Source organism: Gouania willdenowi, chromosome 20 (assembly GCF_900634775.1).
Source record: "Gouania willdenowi chromosome 20, fGouWil2.1, whole genome shotgun sequence".
Classification (NCBI taxonomy): domain Eukaryota; kingdom Metazoa; phylum Chordata; class Actinopteri; order Blenniiformes; family Gobiesocidae; genus Gouania; species Gouania willdenowi.
In genome coordinates, this window is record NC_041063.1 from 25670154 (window position 1) to 25690926 (window position 20773).

The following is a 20773-nucleotide window of genomic DNA, read 5'->3' on the forward strand; positions in this document are numbered from 1 at the left end:
AAAATATGAATGATAGACCCCAGCCGGAGCAGATTTTAACATCGGCCGGCAAAATATGAATATTAGACCCCAGCCGGAGCAGATTTTAACATCGGCCGGCAAAATAGAAATATTTGACCACAGCCGGAGCAGAATTTAACATCGGCCGGCAAAATAGAAATATTTGACCCGAACCGGAGCAGATTTTAACATCGGCCGGCAAAATATGAATAATAGACCCCAGCCGGAGCAGATTTTAACATCGGCCGGCAAAATATGAATATTTGACCCCAGCCGGAGCAGATTTTAACATCGGCCGGCAAAATAGAAATATTTGACCCCAGCCGGAGCAGAATTTAACATCGGCCGGCAAAATAGAAATATTTGACCCGAGCCGGAGCAGATTTTAACATCGGCCGGCAAAATATGAATATTTGACCCCAGCCGGAGCCGATTTTAACATCGGCCGGCAAATAATGAATATTTGACCCCAGCCGGAGCAGATTTTAACATCGGCCGGCAAAAAATTTAGAATAGACCCCAGCCGGAGCAGATTTTAACATCGGCCGGCAAAATATGAATATTTGAACCCAGCCGGAGCAGATTTTAACATCGGCCGGCAAAATATGTAAAATAGACCCCAGCCGGAGCAGATTTTAACATCGGCCGGCAAAATATGAATATTAGACCCGAGCCGGAGCAGATTTTAACATCGGCCAGCAAAATAGAAATATTTAAATCCAGCCGGAGCAGATTTTGACATCGGCCGGCAAAATAGAAATATTTGACCCTAGCCGGAGCAGATTTTAACATCAACCGGCAAAATATGAATATTTGACCCCAGCCGGAGCCGATTTTAACATCGGCCGGCAAAAAATTTAGAATAGACCCCAGCCGGAGCAGATTTTAACATCGGCCGGCAAAATATGAATATTTGACCCCAGCCGGAGCCGATTTTAACATCGGCCGGCAAAATATGAATATTTGACCCCAGCCGGAGCAAATTTTAACATCGGCCGGCAAAAATGAATATTGAACCCGAGCTGATTTTAACATTGGCCGGTAAAATATGAATAATAGACCCCAGCCGGAGCAGATTTTAACATCGGCCGGCAAAATAGAAATATTTGACCCCAGCCGAAGCAGATTTTAACATCGGGCGGCAAAATATGAATATTTGACCCCAGCCGTAGCAGATTTTAACATCGGCCGGCAAAATATGAATATTTGACCCCAGCCGGAGCAGATTTTAACATCGGCCGGAAAAATATGAATATTTGACCCCAGCCGGAGCAGATTTTAACATCGGCCGGCAAAATATGAACATTTGAACCCAGCCGGAGAAGATTTTAACATCGGCCGGCAAAAAATAAATATTTCACCCCAGCCGGAGCAGATTTTAACATCGGCCGGCAAAATAAAAATATTTGACCCCAGCCTGAGCAGATTTTAACATCGGCCAGCAAAATAGAAATATTTGACCCAAGCCGAAGCAGATTTTAACATCAACCGGCAAAATACGAATATTTGACCCAAGCCGGAGCAGATTTTAACATCGGCCGGCAAAATAGAAATGTTTGACCCCAACCGGCAAAATATATTATTCTAACTTTGGTTCAAACAGATTGTAGTGTTAGCTGGCACAATAGAAACAAAACTATCACATACAAATTGTTTCATTTGCTAGCAAAATAGACAGTTGGCTGGTACAGTACAATATTTTAACCTTAGTTAGAGAGAATAACATTTGCCTGTACAATAGAAATATTTATCAACTGGAAAATATTTAACATATATACAATAGATCATCTCAACATAGGTAGACTACAGTAATAAAATTTAGCACAATAGATGTATCCACACCCCATGTGACTCCGGTCTTGGAGAGGCTGGTCCTGGTTCTTTATAGTCGATATAGGCATGAGGTCCCGTCACTGGTCTGGATGCTTTGACGGCGTCTTCATTCGTGGTTTTTTAACAATTCTTCAAAATGCGCAATTCTTCAAAATGCGCAATTCTTCAAAATGCGCAATTCTTCAAAATGCGCAATTCTTCAAAATGCGCAATTCTTCAAAATGCGCAATTCTTCAAAATGCGCAATCCTTGCTGAAAATTTGTAGTTCTTGCTTAAAATTTGTAGGTCGTCAACTTCGCAATTCTACCTAAAATTTGCAAGTGTTACAAAAATTAACAATTATGCATATTTATTTCATTTAAATGTAAGTTTATTTTAGATGAATTGGTTAGTGCTAAATCAACTTTAATTTTTTTATTAATATTTGTTTATATAGACTTGCGCATTTTATTTTAACAAATCACGACTTTGCAAGTTAGCGCGCAATAAAATTTGTCAAGTTTTGGTATAAATTCGTCAATACTAAATTATGATTGAAAACAATATGGCATCTATAGTTAAATATGACAATGTGGGGTTTGATTTGCTACTTAAACCATGACCCAGCAACAACAGTGTTTCACTAAACAAGCATGTGTACACTACAAACTAAAATTATCTTTTATTGTAAGGTGTGCTTAGGTGGCCTGAAAGGCACTTTTTATTTTAATTTTATCATTACTTATATTAATGGGATCTTTGGGTGCAGCTTTTAATCCCGAAACCAAGAGCGTCAAACTCAAATTAATTTAGGTTTTAGGTTAGGTTTATGTTGTAAAAGTAGAGTTCAGTGACCCTTAATATCTTAATGTGTCATTTAAAAAATAACATTTATTTATAGATTACCATTATATGTCTGGCCCTGATGTGAAATATGTTTGACACCCCTGGTTTGATAAAACCGATTCGCTTACTATGCGACGAATTGAGAACGACGACCAGGGCTGGTGCACGTCCACGTCCGGCGGCTGGTGCACGTCCACGTCCGGCGGCTGGCTGGTCCACGTCCGGCGGCTGGCTGGTCCACGTCCGGCGGCTGGCTCGTCCACGTCCGGCGGCTGGCTCGTCCACGTCCGGCGGCTGGCTCGTCCACGTCCGGCGGCTGGCTCGTCCACGTCCGGCGGCTGGCTCGTCCACGTCCGGCGGCTGGCTCGTCCACGTCCTGCGGCTGGCTCGTCCACGTCCTGCGGCTGGCTCGTCCACGTCCTGCGGCTGGCTCGTCCACGTCCTGCGGCTGGCTCGTCCACGTCCTGCGGCTCGTCCACGTCCGGGGTGTTTTTTTTCAGCAACGTCAGATAAACATTTCTTAAAAAAACTTTACAACGGGAACTGAACTTGTGGAAAACCGGAACAAATCAACGGTTTAGGGTAAATTGACCTGGATAACGGTGAAAATCGGAACCATCGCCCTACTGACGTCGTGCAGCGGCCGTTGCAGCTCAGAAAGAAAATCTGATTGCGCATCCAGAGTTTAAGTAAGTTTGGCCAATCAAAGGGAATGAGCATCACCTGTAACATCACAGATTGTGCAGCAGCAGCACCTGTTACAGGTGTTGCTGCTGCACGCAATCTAATTACTGTCATGCTGCGTTCATGGACCCTCGGAACTCTGCACTCGTTTTCGAAACTCTGACTTGTGTTGCAAACGCAGGACGTCCAAAATATCTCTCAAACATGGCTGAAAGGAATAATAATAACACAAAAGGCAATATTGTTTATGTGTTTAAAACTGTATTTATTCAGAATTATCATTTTTTTTTGTACTTGCCCAACAAAGCAATGCAACCATATGTAGCACATTTACTTAAGTAAGGCACTAAAAGGTGGAAAAAGGGCACAAATTAAAATAATAAAGAAACAGGATTCAAATAAAAAGCTATATATATATTGTTCTTTATTTCTAAATTAAAACACAACCCACCAGGCACGTCTCACTCGTGAAGGATAAGGGGGATGCAATACTTTGATTCTCCTGCAGGTGTCGCTTCAGCTTTGTACTGTCTGTCCTTCACACGTCTGCTCTTCTCTCTGCTCCCAGGTTTGACATATTTACCTTCCTTCTTCTTTTTTGTTATTTTTTGTGCCTTACTGCTTTCTTAGCCCAGTTTAAGTGTGTGCATTTTATTTGCAGTACTTTTTTAGGGTCTAATGATGGTCCTAACTCAATTTTTTTCTTTTTATTTTAATTTTTGAAGAAAAATGCCTTGCTATAGCCTTACTTTTGATTTTGGGTGATTGTTGTTTTTTGTCATTTTTTGTGCCTTACTGCTTTCTTAGCCCAGTTTAAGTATGTGCATTATATTTGCAGTAGTTTTTAGGGTCTAATGATGGTCCTAACTCAATTTTTTTTTTTCGAAATTTTGAAAAAAAAAATGCCTTGTGCCTCACTTTTGATTTTGGGTGATTTTTGTATTTTGTCAATTTTTGTGCCTTACTGCTTTCTTAGCCCAGTTTAACTATGTGCATTATATTTGCAGTAGTTTTTAGGGTCTAGTAATGGTCCTAACTTAATTTTTTTTTTTTTTTTTTTTTTTTTTGAAATTTTTGAAAAAAAATGCCTTGCTATAGCCTTACTTTTGATTTTGGGTGATTGTTTTTTTTTGTCATTTTTTGTGCCTTACTGCTTTCTTAGCCCAGTTTAAGTATGTGCATTATGTTTGCAGTGGTTTTTAGGGTCTAGTGATGGTCCTAACTCAATTTTTTTTTTTTTGAAATTTTTGAAAAAAAAAGCCTTGTTATAGCCTTACTTTTGATTTTGGGTGATTTTTGTTTTTTGTCTTTTTTTGTGCCTTACTGCTTTCTTAGCCCAGTTTAAGTATGTGCATTATGTTTGCAGTGGTTTTTAGGGTCTAGTGATGGTCCTAACTCAATTTTTTTTTTTCGAAATTTTTGAAAAAAAATGCCTTGTTATATAGCCTTACTTTTGATTTTGGGTGATTTTTGTTTTTTGTCATTTTTTGTGCCTTACTGCTTTTTTAGCCCAGTTTAAGTATGTGCATTATGTTTGCAGTGGTTTTTAGGGTCTAGTGATGGTCCTAACTCAATTTTTTTTTTTTTTGAAATTTTTGAAAAAAAAAGCCTTGTTATAGCCTTACTTTTGATTTTGGGTGATTTTTGTTTTTTGTGCCTTACTGCTTTTTTAGCCCAGTTTAAGTATGTGCATTATATTTGCAGTGGTTTTTAGGGTCTAATGATGGTCCTAACTCAATTTTTTTTTTTCGAAATTTTTTTAAAAAAAAGCCTTACTTTTGATTTTGGGTGATTTTTGTTTTTGTCATTTTTTGTGCCTTACTGCTTTCTTAGCCCAGTTTAAGTATGTGCATTATGTTTGCAGTGGTTTTTAGGGTCTAATGATGGTCCTAACTCAATTTTTTTTTTTTCAAAATTTTTGAAAAAAAATGCCTTGTTATAGCCTTACTTTTGATTTTGGGTGATTTTTGTTTTTGTCATTTTTTGTGCCTTACTGCTTTCTTAGCCCAGTTTAAGTATGTGCATTATGTTTGCAGTGGTTTTTAGGGTCTAATGATGGTCCTAACTCAATTTTTTTTTTTTTGAAATTTTTGAAAAAAAATGCCTTGTTATAGCCTTACTTTTGATTTTGGGTGATTTTTGTTTTTGTCATTTTTTGTGCCTTACTGCTTTCTTAGCCCAGTTTAAGTATGTGCATTATGTTTGCAGTGGTTTTTAGGGTCTAGTGATGGTCCTAACTCAATTTTTTTTTTTTTTGAAATTTTTGGAGAAAAAAAGCCTTGTTATAGCCTTACTTTTGATTTTGGGTGATTTTTGTTTTTGTCATTTTTTGTGCCTTACTGCTTTCTTAGCCCAGTTTAAGTATGTGCATTATGTTTGCAGTGGTTTTTAGGGTCTAATGATGGTCCTAACTCAATTTTTTTTTTTTTTTTTAATTTTTGAAAAAAAATGCCTTGTTATAGCCTTACTTTTGATTTTGGGTGATTTTTTTTTTTGTCATTTTTTGTGCCTTACTGCTTTCTTAACCCAGTTTAAGTATGTGCATTATGTTTGCAGTGGTTTTTAGGGTCTAATGATGGTCCTAACTCAATTTTTTTTTTCGAATTTTTTTTTAAAAAAAGCCTTGTTATAGCCTTACTTTTGATTTTGGGTGATTTTTGTTTTTTGTCATTTTTTGTGCCTTACTGCTTTCTTAGCCCAGTTTAAGTATGTGCATTATGTTTGCAGTGGTTTTTAGGGTCTAATGATGGTCCTAACTCAATTTTTTTTTTTTCAAAATTTTTTAAAAAAAAGCCTTGTTATAGCCTTACTTTTGATTTTGGGTGATTTTTGTTTTTTGTCATTTTTTGTGCCTTACTGCTTTCTTCGCCCAGTTTAAGTATGTGCATTATGTTTGCAGTGGTTTTTAGGGTCTAATGATGGTCCTAACTCAATTTTTTTTTTTTTTCGAAATTTTTGAAAAAAAATGCCTTGTTATAGCCTTACTTTTGATTTTGGGTGATTTTTGTTTTTGTCATTTTTTGTGCCTTACTGCTTTCTTAGCCCAGTTTAAGTATGTGCATTATGTTTGCAGTGGTTTTTTAGGGTCTAGTGATGGTCCTAACTCAATTTTTTTTTTTTTTGAAATTTTTGGAAAAAAAAGCCTTGTTATAGCCTTACTTTTGATTTTGGGTGATTTTTGTTTTTTGTCATTTTTTGTGCCTTACTGCTTTCTTAGCCCAGTTTAAGTATGTGCATTATGTTTGCAGTGGTTTTTAGGGTCTAATGATGGTCCTAACTCAATTTTTTTTTTGTTTTTAATTTTTGAAAAAAAACGCCTTGTTATAGCCTTACTTTTGATTTTGGGTGATTTTTGTTTTTTGTCATTTTTTGTGCCTTACTGCTTTCTTAGCCCAGTTTAAGTATGTGCATTATGTTTGCAGTGGTTTTTAGGGTCTAATGATGGTCCTAACTCAATTTTTTTTTTTTCGAAATTTTTTTAAAAAAAAGCCTTGTTATAGCCTTACTTTTGATTTTGGGTGATTTTTGTTTTTTTGTCATTTTTTGTGCCTTACTGCTTTCTTAGCCCAGTTTAAGTATGTGCATTATGTTTGCAGTTTGCAAAAAAATGCCTTGTTATAGCCTTACTTTTGATTTTGGGTGATTTTTGTTTTTTGTCATTTTTTGTGCCTTACTGCTTTCTTAGCCCAGTTTAAGTATGTGCATTATGTTTGCAGTGGTTTTTAGGGTCTAATGATGGTCCTAACTCAATTTTTTTTTTTCGAATTTTTTTTTTAAAAAAAGCCTTGTTATAGCCTTACTTTTGATTTTGGGTGATTTTTGTTTTTGTCATTTTTTGTGCCTTACTGCTTTCTTAGCCCAGTTTAAGTATGTGCATTATGTTTGCAGTGGTTTTTAGGGTCTAATGATGGTCCTAACTCAATTTTTTTTTTTTTTTGAAATTTTTGAAAAAAAATGCCTTGTTATAGCCTTACTTTTGATTTTGGGTGATTTTTGTTTTTGTCATTTTTTGTGCCTTACTGCTTTCTTAGCCCAGTTTAAGTATGTGCATTATGTTTGCAGTGGTTTTTAGGGTCTAATGATGGTCCTAACTCAATTTTTTTTTTTTCGAATTTTTTTTAAAAAAAAGCCTTGTTATAGCCTTACTTTTGATTTTGGGTGATTTTTGTTTTTTTGTCATTTTTTGTGCCTTACTGCTTTCTTAGCCCAGTTTAAGTATGTGCATTATGTTTGCAGTTTGCAAAAAAAATGCCTTGTTATAGCCTTACTTTTGATTTTGGGTGATTTTTGTTTTTTGTCATTTTTTGTGCCTTACTGCTTTCTTAGCCCAGTTTAAGTATGTGCATTATGTTTGCAGTGGTTTTTAGGGTCTAATGATGGTCCTAACTCAATTTTTTTTTTTTTTCGAAATTTTTGAAAAAAAATGCCTTGTTATAGCCTTACTTTTGATTTTGGGTGATTTTTGTTTTTGTCATTTTTTGTGCCTTACTGCTTTCTTAGCCCAGTTTAAGTATGTGCATTATGTTTGCAGTGGTTTTTAGGGTCTAGTGATGGTCCTAACTCAATTTTTTTTTTTTTTGAAATTTTTGGAAAAAAAAGCCTTGTTATAGCCTTACTTTTGATTTTGGGTGATTTTTGTTTTTGTCATTTTTTGTGCCTTACTGCTTTCTTAGCCCAGTTTAAGTATGTGCATTATGTTTGCAGTGGTTTTTAGGGTCTAATGATGGTCCTAACTCAATTTTTTTTTTTTTTTTTAATTTTTGAAAAAAATGCCTTGTTATAGCCTTACTTTTGATTTTGGGTGATTTTTGTTTTTGTCATTTTTTGTGCCTTACTGCTTTCTTAGCCCAGTTTAAGTATGTGCATTATGTTTGCAGTGGTTTTTAGGGTCTAATGATGGTCCTAACTCAATTTTTTTTTTCGAATTTTCTTTAAAAAAAAGCCTTGTTATAGCCTTACTTTTGATTTTGGGTGATTTTTGTTTTTTGTCATTTTTTGTGCCTTACTGCTTTCTTAGCCCAGTTTAAGTATGTGCATTATGTTTGCAGTGGTTTTTAGGGTCTAATGATGGTCCTAACTCAATTTTTTTTTTTTCGAAATTTTTTTAAAAAAAAGCCTTGTTATAGCCTTACTTTTGATTTTGGGTGATTTTTGTTTTTTTGTCATTTTTTGTGCCTTACTGCTTTCTTAGCCCAGTTTAAGTATGTGCATTATGTTTGCAGTTTGCAAAAAAAATGCCTTGTTATAGCCTTACTTTTGATTTTGGGTGATTTTTGTTTTTTGTCATTTTTTGTGCCTTACTGCTTTCTTAGCCCAGTTTAAGTATGTGCATTATGTTTGCAGTGGTTTTTAGGGTCTAATGATGGTCCTAACTCAATTTTTTTTTTTTCGAATTTTTTTTTAAAAAAAGCCTTGTTATAGCCTTACTTTTGATTTTGGGTGATTTTTGTTTTTTGTCATTTTTTGTGCCTTACTGCTTTCTTAGCCCAGTTTAAGTATGTGCATTATGTTTGCAGTGGTTTTTAGGGTCTAATGACGGTCCTAACTCAATTTTTTTTTTTTCAAAATTTTTTTAAAAAAAGCCTTGTTATAGCCTTACTTTTGATTTTGGGTGATTTTTGTTTTTTTGTCATTTTTTGTGCCTTACTGCTTTCTTAGCCCAGTTTAAGTATGTGCATTATGTTTGCAGTGGTTTTTAGGGTCTAATGATGGTCCTAACTCAATTTTTTTTTTTCAAAATTTTTTTTTAAAAAAGCCTTGTTATAGCCTCACTTTTGATTTTGGGTGATTTTTGTTTTTTGTCATTTTTTGTGCCTTGCTGCTTTCTAAGCCCAGTTTAAGTATGTGCATTATGTTTGCAGTGGTTTTTAGGGTCTAATGATGGTCCTAACTCAATTTTTTTCTTTTCAAAATTTTTGAAAAAAAATGCCTTGTTATAGCCTTACTTTTGATTTTGGGTGATTTTTGTTTTTTGTCATTTTTTGTGCCTTACTGCTTTCTTAGCCCAGTTTAAGTATGTGCATTATGTTTGCAGTGGTTTTAGGGTCTAATGATGGTCCTAACTCAATTTTTTTTTTCGAAATTTTTTTTAAAAAAAGCCTTGTTATAGCCTTACTTTTGATTTTGGGTGATTTTTGTTTTTTTGTCATTTTTTGTGCCTTACTGCTTTTTTAGCCCAGTTTAAGTATGTGCATTATGTTTGCAGTGGTTTTTAGGGTCTAGTGATGGTCCTAACTCAATTTTTTTTTTTTTGAAATTTTTGAAAAAAAAGCCTTGTTATAGCCTTACTTTTGATTTTGGGTGATTTTTGTTTTTTGTGCCTTACTGCTTTTTTAGCCCAGTTTAAGTATGTGCATTATATTTGCAGTGGTTTTTAGGGTCTAATGATGGTCCTAACTCAATTTTTTTTTTTCGAAATTTTTAAAAAAAAAGCCTTACTTTTGATTTTGGGTGATTTTGTTTTTGTCATTTTTTGTGCCTTGCTGCTTTCTTAGCCCAGTTTAAGTATGTGCATTATGTTTGCAGTGGTTTTTAGGGTCTAATGATGGTCCTAACTCAATTTTTTTTTTTTCAAAATTTTTGAAAAAAAATGCCTTGTTATAGCCTTACTTTTGATTTGGGTGTTTTTTGTTTTTGTCATTTTTTTTGCCTTACTGTTTTCTTAGCCCAGTTTAAGTATGTGCATTATGGTTTGCAGTGGTTTTTAGGGTCTAATGATGGTCCTAACTCAATTTTTTTTTTTTTGAAATTTTTGAAAAAAAATGCCTTGTTATAGCCTTACTTTTGATTTTGGGTGATTTTTGTTTTTGTCATTTTTTGTGCCTTACTGCTTTCTTAGCCCAGTTTAAGTATGTGCATTATGTTTGCAGTGGTTTTTAGGGTCTAGTGATGGTCCTAACTCAATTTTTTTTTTTTTTGAAATTTTTGGAAAAAAAAGCCTTGTTATAGCCTTACTTTTGATTTTGGGTGATTTTTGTTTTTGTCATTTTTTGTGCCTTACTGCTTTCTTAGCCCAGTTTAAGTATGTGCATTATGTTTGCAGTGGTTTTTAGGGTCTAATGATGGTCCTAACTCAATTTTTTTTTTTTTTTAATTTTTGAAAAAAAATGCCTTGTTATAGCCTTACTTTTGATTTTGGGTGATTTTTGTTTTTGTCATTTTTTGTGCCTTACTGCTTTCTTAACCCAGTTTAAGTATGTGCATTATGTTTGCAGTGGTTTTTAGGGTCTAATGATGGTCCTAACTCAATTTTTTTTTTCGAATTTTTTTTTAAAAAAGCCTTGTTATAGCCTTACTTTTGATTTTGGGTGATTTTTGTTTTTTGTCATTTTTTGTGCCTTACTGCTTTCTTAGCCCAGTTTAAGTATGTGCATTATGTTTGCAGTGGTTTTTAGGGTCTAATGATGGTCCTAACTCAATTTTTTTTTTTTCAAAATTTTTTAAAAAAAAGCCTTGTTATAGCCTTACTTTTGATTTTGGGTGATTTTTGTTTTTTGTCATTTTTGTGCCTTACTGCTTTCTTCGCCCAGTTTAAGTATGTGCATTATGTTTGCAGTGGTTTTTAGGGTCTAATGATGGTCCTAACTCAATTTTTTTTTTTTTTGAAATTTTTGAAAAAAAATGCCTTGTTATAGCCTTACTTTTGATTTTGGGTGATTTTTGTTTTTGTCATTTTTTGTGCCTTACTGCTTTCTTAGCCCAGTTTAAGTATGTGCATTATGTTTGCAGTGGTTTTTAGGGTCTAGTGATGGTCCTAACTCAATTTTTTTTTTTTTTGAAATTTTTTAAAAAAAAGCCTTGTTATAGCCTTACTTTTGATTTTGGGTGATTTTTGTTTTTGTCATTTTTTGTGCCTTACTGCTTTCTTAGCCCAGTTTAAGTATGTGCATTATGTTTGCAGTAGTTTTTAGGGTCTAATGATGGTCCTAACTCAATTTTTTTTTTTTGTTTTTAATTTTTGAAAAAAAACGCCTTGTTATAGCCTTACTTTTGATTTTGGGTGATTTTTGTTTTTTGTCATTTTTTGTGCCTTACTGCTTTCTTAGCCCAGTTTAAGTATGTGCATTATGTTTGCAGTGGTTTTTAGGGTCTAATGATGGTCCTAACTCAATTTTTTTTTTTTCGAAATTTTTTTAAAAAAAAGCCTTGTTATAGCCTTACTTTTGATTTTGGGTGATTTTTGTTTTTTTGTCATTTTTTGTGCCTTACTGCTTTCTTAGCCCAGTTTAAGTATGTGCATTATGTTTGCAGTTTGCAAAAAAATGCCTTGTTATAGCCTTACTTTTGATTTTGGGTGATTTTTGTTTTTTGTCATTTTTTGTGCCTTACTGCTTTCTTAGCCCAGTTTAAGTATGTGCATTATGTTTGCAGTGGTTTTTAGGGTCTAATGATGGTCCTAACTCAATTTTTTTTTTTTCAAAATTTTTTTAAAAAAAGCCTTGTTATAGCCTTACTTTTGATTTTGGGTGATTTTTGTTTTTGTCATTTTTTGTGCCTTACTGCTTTCTTAGCCCAGTTTAAGTATGTGCATTATGTTTGCAGTGGTTTTTAGGGTCTAATGAAGGTCCTAACTCAATTTTTTTTTTTTTCGAAATTTTTGAAAAAAAATGCCTTGTTATAGCCTTACTTTTGATTTTGGGTGATTTTTGTTTTTGTCATTTTTTGTGCCTTACTACTGCTTTCTTAGCCCAGTTTAAGTATGTGCATTATGTTTGCAGTGGTTTTAGGGTCCTAATGATGGTCCTAACTCAATTTTTTTTTTTTCAAAATTTTTTTTAAAAAAAGCCTTGTTATAGCCTTACTTTTGATTTTGGGTGATTTTTGTTTTTTTGTCATTTTTTGTGCCTTACTGCTTTCTTAGCCCAGTTTAAGTATGTGATTATGTTTGCAGTTTGCAAAAAAAATGCCTTGTTATAGCCTTACTTTTGATTTTGGGGTGATTTTGTTTTTTGTCATTTTTGTTTGCCTACTGTTTTAAGCCAGTTTAAGTATGTGCATTATTTTGCATGGGTTTTTAGGGCTAATGATGGTCCTAACTCAATTTTTTTTTTCGAAATTTTTGAAAAAAAAAGCCTTGTGTTATAGCCTTACTTTTGATTTTGGGTGATTTTTGTTTTTGTCATTTTTGTGCCTTACTGCTTTTTTAGCCCAGTTTAAGTATGTGCATTATGTTTGCAGTGGTTTTTAGGGTCTAATGATGGTCCTAACTCAATTTTTTTTTTCGAAATTTTTTTTAAAAAAGCCTTGTTATAGCCTACTTTTGATTTTGGGGATTTTGTTTTTTGTCATTTTTTGTGCCTTGCTGCTTTCTAAGCCCAGTTTAAGTATGTGCATTATGTTTGCAGTGGTTTTTAGGGTCTAATGATGGTCCTAACTCAATTTTTTTTTTTCGAAATTTTTGAAAAAAATGCCTTGTTATAGCCTTACTTTTGATTTTGGGTGATTTTTGTTTTTTGTCATTTTTTGTGCCTTACTGCTTTCTTAGCCCAGTTTAAGTATGTGCATTATGTTTGCAGTGGTTTTTAGGGTCGAATGATGGTCCTAACTCAATTTTTTTTTTTTTCGAAATTTTTTTTTAAAAAAAGCCTTGTTATAGCCTTACTTTTGATTTTGGGTGATTTTTGTTTTTTGTCATTTTTTGTGCCTTACTGCTTTCTTAGCCCAGTTTAAGTATGTGCATTATGTTTGCAGTGGTTTTTAAGGTCTAATGACGGTCCTAACTCAATTTTTTTTTTTTTTTTCAAAATTTTTTAAAAAAAGCCTTGTTATAGCCTTACTTTTGATTTTGGGTGATTTTTTGTTTTTTTGGTCTTTTTTGTGCCTTACTGCTTTCTTAGCCCAGTTTAAGTATGTGCATTATGTTTTTGCAGTGGTTTTTTAGGGTCTAATGATGGTCCTAACTCAATTTTTTTTTTTCAAATTTTTTTTTAAAAAATGCCTTGTTATAGCCTACTTTTGATTTTGGGTGATTTTTGTTTTTTGTCATTTTTTGTGCCTTACTGCTTTCTTAGCCCAGTTTAAGTATGTGCATTATGTTTGCAGTGGTTTTTAGGGTCTAATGATGGTCCTAACTCAAATTTTTTTTTCGAAATTTTTTTTTAAAAAAAAGCTTTGTTATAGCCTTACTTTTGATTTTGGGTGATTTTTGTTTTTTGTCATTTTTTGTGCCTTACTGCTTTCTTAGCCCAGTTTAAGTATGTGCATTATGTTTGCAGTGGTTTTTAGGGTCTAATGATGGTCCTAACTCAACTTGTATTTTTGGACGTTTTTTTAAAATTATGCCTTACCTCCGAATTTTGGTGATTTTACACATTTTCGTCATTTTTTATTACTCATTGCATTCTCAGCCCAGTTGAAGTTTGTGCATTATTTTTTTTACTAGTCTTGAGTGTCTTTTGATAAAATTAACTCAATTTTTATGCCTTATTTCTGAATTTTGTGTTCTACACATGAAATATGTGTTGTTGAGCAAATAAAGAAAATGTCAGTCAGAATAATCATAACTTTAATCACACAAACAAAATTACCTGCATTGTAACTTCTGTTAATTTTCAACTGAGAAACGTATAATGAAGGGTTGCACATCAGTGTCGCAGGAAAGCGCTGACACGGAAATGAAGGGAAACCCGTTGTACTTTTCTAGTGTCAATTTTGAGATAAACTTCTTAAGAATTTGGCACATGACCCAGTTTGAATCCTCTGGTCTAGTGAGATTTGCGATGATTGTTCTTGGCACAGGAACCGTTCCCCTAGTGGCCAGAGGGTGTCAGAGCAGTTCTTCATGGTCAGTTCTGGTGAGCCGCTTCGGTCCCATCATGGTCCGATCCACCTGCTGTACCAGGCTCAGAAAAAAAAGGTAAATAGTGATGAAATCATAATCTTTTATCAAAAATGCTGACTTGTTTTCTTATCAAGAGCCTCGTGTTGACCAAACCAGATCGAGGCTTTGCACCACGAGTACATACCTATCAAAAAGTAGATGACAAGAAATCATTGACAGTTAGCAGTTGTGAATAAACGATATCTATGAACTTCAATGGAATCAACAAGATATTAGTCAAGACAGTAACTGATGGCATCGCAAAACCATTCACCCACATTTGTAATTTATCTTCTACAATTGGTCAAATCTTTCCACTGTACAAAACCACATTTTCAAGGTCGATGACTGTGTTCGAAATGTCACACTCCATATATATAGTATATAGTGTCTATTATATACTAGTATGATTAGGAATGAGCGTTCACACTGAAGTATACTTCCAAGTTTCCCAAGATGCATTAGGAACCTACAACGACAAAAACGTCAGTCACCCTGAGGCTAAATATCTCTGTTGATTCTCCATCTTTAAAAGTTCTGAAAATATTTGAAGTGAAAAAGTGACCAAGTAGAATATCAACATGTGCTCATTTGATCCATAAAACTCATGTAAACACATTTCATTCACACATTTCAGAGATTTTCAGAGAACCTTCACTGTGCTAATGACTGAACTTCCTGTTAACTTCAAAACAAGAGCCTTATTTACAAAAGTGTTAAAACTAAAGGAAGACAAGAAGAGGTGCTTTTGTTTTGAAAAGGGGACATTTGATTTTTAGCTTGAAGCTGGTCCCAGGACCATTTTACATTCCACTTGCAATGCATCATGGGATAATTGAGTATGACTAGTGTGCCCACCGTGCATACTTCAGAAATGTCCCCATATAGTATACATCTGGGTTTTTCTCGCGTTCTCAATCTTTTCATACTATCCAATGTGAACTAACATGGTATGTTAGCATTAGTATGCGATTTCAAACACAGCCTTGGTCCTGTCTCAGACTGTCCAGACTCTCGATTTTCTGTCAAGGCGAGTGGAGACCACCACTGATCTGTTATTCTTCAACTTCATTAATATGATAATAAGAAAAGACACTATGAACTGTTCTTGATTCATTCATGTTGTAATTTGACTTGAAATCACCAGATGCCTTCAGGAAAATAAGAATGTTTTCTGAGCAATTTGAGTCCATTTTTGCTTATTTTGATAATTTTTCTGCAACTACACCAAACTTGCCTTATTTTAACCTATTTTCTTGCCACATTTTTTGCTCTCTTTAATGCATTTTTGCTACATTACTCATATTTCTGCAAATTCTCAAATTTTAATGGCTTTTCTGCACATTTTTTTTTCACTTTCAAGACATTTTCAGCACTTATAAACCCTTTCCACCACTTTTCCACCTATTGTCACATATGTTGACCCATTATTGTCACTTTTAACCTCTTTTCACTATAAATCATGCTTTTTTTTTTCATTTTTTTTTTGTTTTAACCACATTCACGATTTGCCATGCCCATTATTTACCAGATTAAACTAATTGTTTGCACTTTTTAAATTACATCAACTATTTTGAGCATGTGTTGCTTGCAAATAAAGTTGTTTTGAGTGAGAGATGGTGTGAGGCCGCCCTCTAGTGGTTTAAATGAGAATTGGACAAATAAGGAACAAATCAACTCGTTCAAATGCTTATGAAATCAGTTGTAGCTGAAGGTGTTGAACCACGAGTAGAACATTAAAGAACATCTGCAAACAGGACCATCTATAAGGGGGAATAAGGGGAGAGATTTTTAGGGTCCATTCAGTAAAGTCAGTAAAATGATGGTCCATTGTTCTATGAATCTGTGATAACCACATTTATTTATTCATCTGAATAATATCCACTGTTATCCAGGAAGTTCATTATTATTATGGTCATCTTAAAGATGGAAATTCTTGTTTTAATCGAAAAATAAAATGGGTTAAAGTGACAAAAATGGTGGTGAAATGGAGCAACACATGCTCAAAAATAGTTAATGTAATTTAAAAAGTGCAAACATTTAGTTTAAATCTGGTAAATAATAGGCATGGCAAATTTTGAATATGGTTAAAACAAAAAAAAAAAAAATGAAAAAAAAAGCATGATTTATAGTGAAAAGAGGTTAAAAGTGACAATAATGGGTCAACATATGTGACAATAGGTGGAAAAGTGGTGGAAAGGGTTTTTTTTGTCTTGAAGTGAGAAAATGTAAAAGGAAAGGCAGGGAAATTGGTTGGAGGAAGTGGCAGAAATGGAAGTAATGTAGCAAAATATAGGAAGAAACGTGATGAATATAAGTTAAAAATATGGCAAGGTTGGTGCATGTAATTGCAGAAAAATGATTAAAAAAAATAAGCAAAAATTAGTTGTTGTTTTTTTTTTTATTATTTATGTGAATAATATCCACTGTAAAAATGTAAATCTTCGTTTTAATCAGAAATAAAAATCAGTTAAAAGTGACCAAAAATGCTGGAAAAGGTGAGGAAATGGGAACTTTAATTTGCAACTTTTAACCAATTTCTATGGTTTTTAGAGTAGACCAAAAACGGACAGAAAAAGTGGTAAAAATGGGTCAAAGTGTCAACTAGTTTAAGCTTGCAAAAATCGGGCATGGCAAATCGTGAAGTGTCTTGAAAGTGGGGGAAATGTGCAGAAATGGGAGTAATGTTGCAAAAATGCATTAAAAAGAGAAAAAAATACAAGTCCTTTGTAAATACACTTATCCAGCTATGTTTTCGTATCTTGCACCACAATAATTTCGTTGTACATTGTGAATATTAACAATAAAGCATTTTTATTCTATTCTAAATGATTAATTCCTGCCCAATCTGGCAACACGAAACCAACGCGAGAGTTCAGGAAGCCGCGTGAATCCCGTTCGTCTCACCAAAACAATCATAGCATGGCGGACTACCGAGAGGCGCCCTTGGCCGCTCGGCCAAAAACGTTGGATCCAAACGAATATTTCAACCTGTCACCGGAATATCGGCGTTCAGAGGAAGACAGAGCAGCTCTGAGAGCGAATCTAAAGCGACAGTACCAGATGCAGCTCAATAACCCGCACAGGAAGGAGCTTATTGTAAGTGGCTAACGGCGAGTGCTAGCAATGTCACCCTTATAGAAGCGTTGGATGCTAATGCTAGCAACATGTTTGGACTCTGGGTAAACTGGATGAAGATTTAATATAACTAACCAAATCAGGTTTTCATTTCTTAATATAATTATCCAGCTTGTAGTTTGTAACATTGGTTAGAGATGTGCTGCAATACAGCGAAATATCCACACTTCTGTATCCAAACATTATCAGTCTTCATGATTCCTATTCATTCAACCTAAGGGTGTCCATTATATGTAGATTAACTTGGTGTTAATCTAATTTACACTAATTCACTTGCCTATTCATCCTCAAATACTCTTTAAAATTCACATGAGCATTATTGCTGTATAAAAATGACTTTAGCAAAGATTAAGGATAAGATGTACAACCTTTAATGGCTCTAACACACGATTATAATCATGTCAAAAGCAGAAAAGGCTTTTTTTTCTGTCCTGTTTGTGACCAATTGTTCTTCATCGACAAAAATAAAAATGTGTTTTCCAGCATTAATTGGTAAATGTTTCGATCCTACACCAAACTTAAAACAATTTAATTCAATATGTAGAAATATACATTTATCTTAATTTAAATATATATATATATATTTCTGTGAAACTGCAGATTATCAGTAGTTACCAGTAATTATTTTCCATTTACTCTTTTTCTAAATTTCAATTTTGACACTACTGATCACACTAATTTGAGATATTGTTGAGGTTTTTAGGCGTTTTTCCAGGAAATAATTTCCTTTACTTCTGCTATAAATGTTACCTTCATTCATTGATCACTGCTCACTTTACAACAATATCTGTCATTTTTACACCAGATTCAAACTTGTTTTCTTCCCCTTAACAATGATTCCTTAAATAGGTTTAGAATTTGTCTAACTTTTTTAATAATCCTGATTCTTTGCTTTTGTTTAACAACGTTTTAAAGTAAATGTTATTATGTTTTTTGTATGTTTTTTTTTTATTAATTTTTTAAGTAGGAAAAATAAAGTTTTTTTTTTTTGTGGTGAATATTTCTGAAAATGCTTTTGAAAAATAATTCCTTTTCCTAAATTGTGTCCCCACAGGTAGATCCGGCTCTGAATCGATGGGTTTATGCACGAACCAACCCGTACCCACACTCAGAGCCACTAAGAAGACGTCTCTAATGGGAGCAGCCATCGGCATCCTCCCTCTGTTTGTCTTTACTACGTCTTCAAAACCGACCGGGTACGAGATGTTCTGCAGCTCGTTCTTATTGTTCTTACCTCTTATAAAATGGTCCTTGTAGCACATGTTAAATGAGGAGGGTACAGTTTTATGATTTATCAGATTATATCTGACCGAAACGTAGTTAGATAAAATGATCTCAGGCTTCAAAATAAAAGTCATCAGACTCAAATAAATGTACCTCAGGCCATAAAACACGACATGATGTATTTGAAGAAACCAGAAAAACACACACGTCATCAATATGTGCTGCTTTGTAAAGTTGAAAGCTGTTATTAATTTTTAAAGGTTAAGATATATCAACGTTTCATTTAACTATGTATTTATTAATCAAACATTACGTTGATGTATCATAACTTTAAAAAATAAAATAATGAACGGCTTTTCAACTTATGGCATCTGTGTACTTCCGGTTCCTTCAAAATAAAACACAAGGACGTGTTTTATAGCCTGAGGCCATTGAGTTTGATGGCTTTTATTTTGAAGCCTGAAGACGTTTCATCTGACGGTAGTTTTGCTGAGTCATGAGTACGTTTGGTCTGAAAAATGACAGAGGTTTTCCTGATACTTCACTCTGAGACCTGAGGATGTTCTAAAATGTACACTTTACGAGGGTGGATCATGATTTAAATAAATCATAATTAAAATAAAACACTATAATATGCATAAAATCAGTGATTAAAAAAAAAAAAATTAAAATGTAGAGTTTGACTCAGGAGGAGCTCAAAGTAGTGCTGTTGCTCCTTCAACCTTAAAATGAACCAGTTAAGCTGTTAAATGCATTATTAAAGTTAAATAAAGCAGTATAATATGGGATCATATGTTAAGCTTTCATTTATTCAGATTACTATTATCAGTAAATTTACTTTGATCTCCTGACATGTTTCGGCTACAAAAGAGATCAAAGTAAATTGCTAAAAAAAAAGTTGTCTGAATAAATGAAACCATAACATGAAATTGAACCTTTATGAATTTAATGTGGGATCATGTCTTATTTTGACACTTCCCTTGTGATGTGGTTTCCAGTAAATAAAAATCAGTGTAATTAGTTTTTGTCTCATTTTAAAAGCGTCCCTGTTTCTATTTAGTTGCTTTTTGTTATAGATATTCAGCCTCTAAACTTTGCTGGAGGAAATTCATGCAAAAGTATTTAACAGTAATTGTCATTCTGCGTAACTATCATGTTCATCTCACTTTCTGCTGAGCGTGAGAAGAAAACAAAAACCTATGATATGTTTGTGTTTTTTTACAGGATAGGAAAGAGGAACAGATCAAAGCTGGAAAAGTGGATCGTAAGTTGTGGGTGATCTATTGAGAAAACGACGTGACCCTCCTTTATGTCTTCACAACGATCCCAGTGTGTGTAATTATTATTAAGTCAATAAAATATTATAATCAAACAGTGATGGCTTTGAATTTTATACAAAGGGGACAAAACTAGCATGAGGGGACAGAAATAAAAAAAACAGTACCACCAGTAACCATGTGGGGGCGTTGTTGCTCACCATTCATAATTCAATGTACAAAAAAAAAAAGACAGATGCAGGTGCTTTAGGTCGGTGGTTTTCTAACTTTTTCGGGTCGTGACCCCATTTTTATATCTCAAATTATACTTTTTTTTCCTCTAAAATTATACATATTTTTTTTATCATAAGTTTGCAACAAACACAGAGTAGTAAGGATTAGTGCACAAAGTAACAATATGCGCCAGTGCATAATTTATACGCTGCATTTTTGTTTGAAAGATTAAAGATCTAAAAACTTTCTATTTTGTTGGTGTATAGTTTTTTTTCATTTGTGCAAAATTGCTAAATATATATTGAAAAAAATTAAAAAAACATTGATTTAAATCAGTTATTTTATTTTATTATTACTGGACATTTCAGGTTAAAAACCCTGTTTTAGGGGTGTGTGATCCTTTTTTCGTACTCATGAGGTACGTTGTTTTTTTCATCATGTTTTTCATTTCTTGATTTGTTAATAGATATGTGGGATACGTTAGAACAGCTCAATGTTGACAGTAGGTCATGGCAACTCAGGATGAGTTAGAACAGCTCATTGTTGACAGGTAGTCGGGTAATTCAGAATTAAATTTGCATTAGGAATGAAGTGTTTACAAGGTCAGTTTAAAGAGGATTTTACTTTTATTCTGAATTCAAGAGGAATCAAAGCTCCCATATAAACATCCATGAAAAAGCTACTGAACCGCCCACTTTTCTATGGCAACACCTTTCCTACGAGCAACTGCACTAGTAGATAGAAATAGGTACTAAACTA

At 33.8% G+C, this 20773-nt stretch overlaps 1 protein-coding gene across 1 annotated transcript; it reads left to right on the forward strand.

The window, feature by feature from the left end:
- Positions 1–17034: 17034 nt before the first annotated feature.
- On the forward strand, positions 17035–19902 carry ndufb4 (NADH:ubiquinone oxidoreductase subunit B4). Its single transcript, XM_028434957.1, is given in 5 exon segments — positions 17035–17261; positions 18355–18400; positions 18403–18465; positions 18468–18496; positions 19749–19902. Coding segments are annotated over 5 exon segments (378 nt in total). The 5' UTR covers positions 17035–17084; the 3' UTR covers positions 19812–19902.
- The last annotated feature ends 871 nt before the right edge of the window (positions 19903–20773 follow it).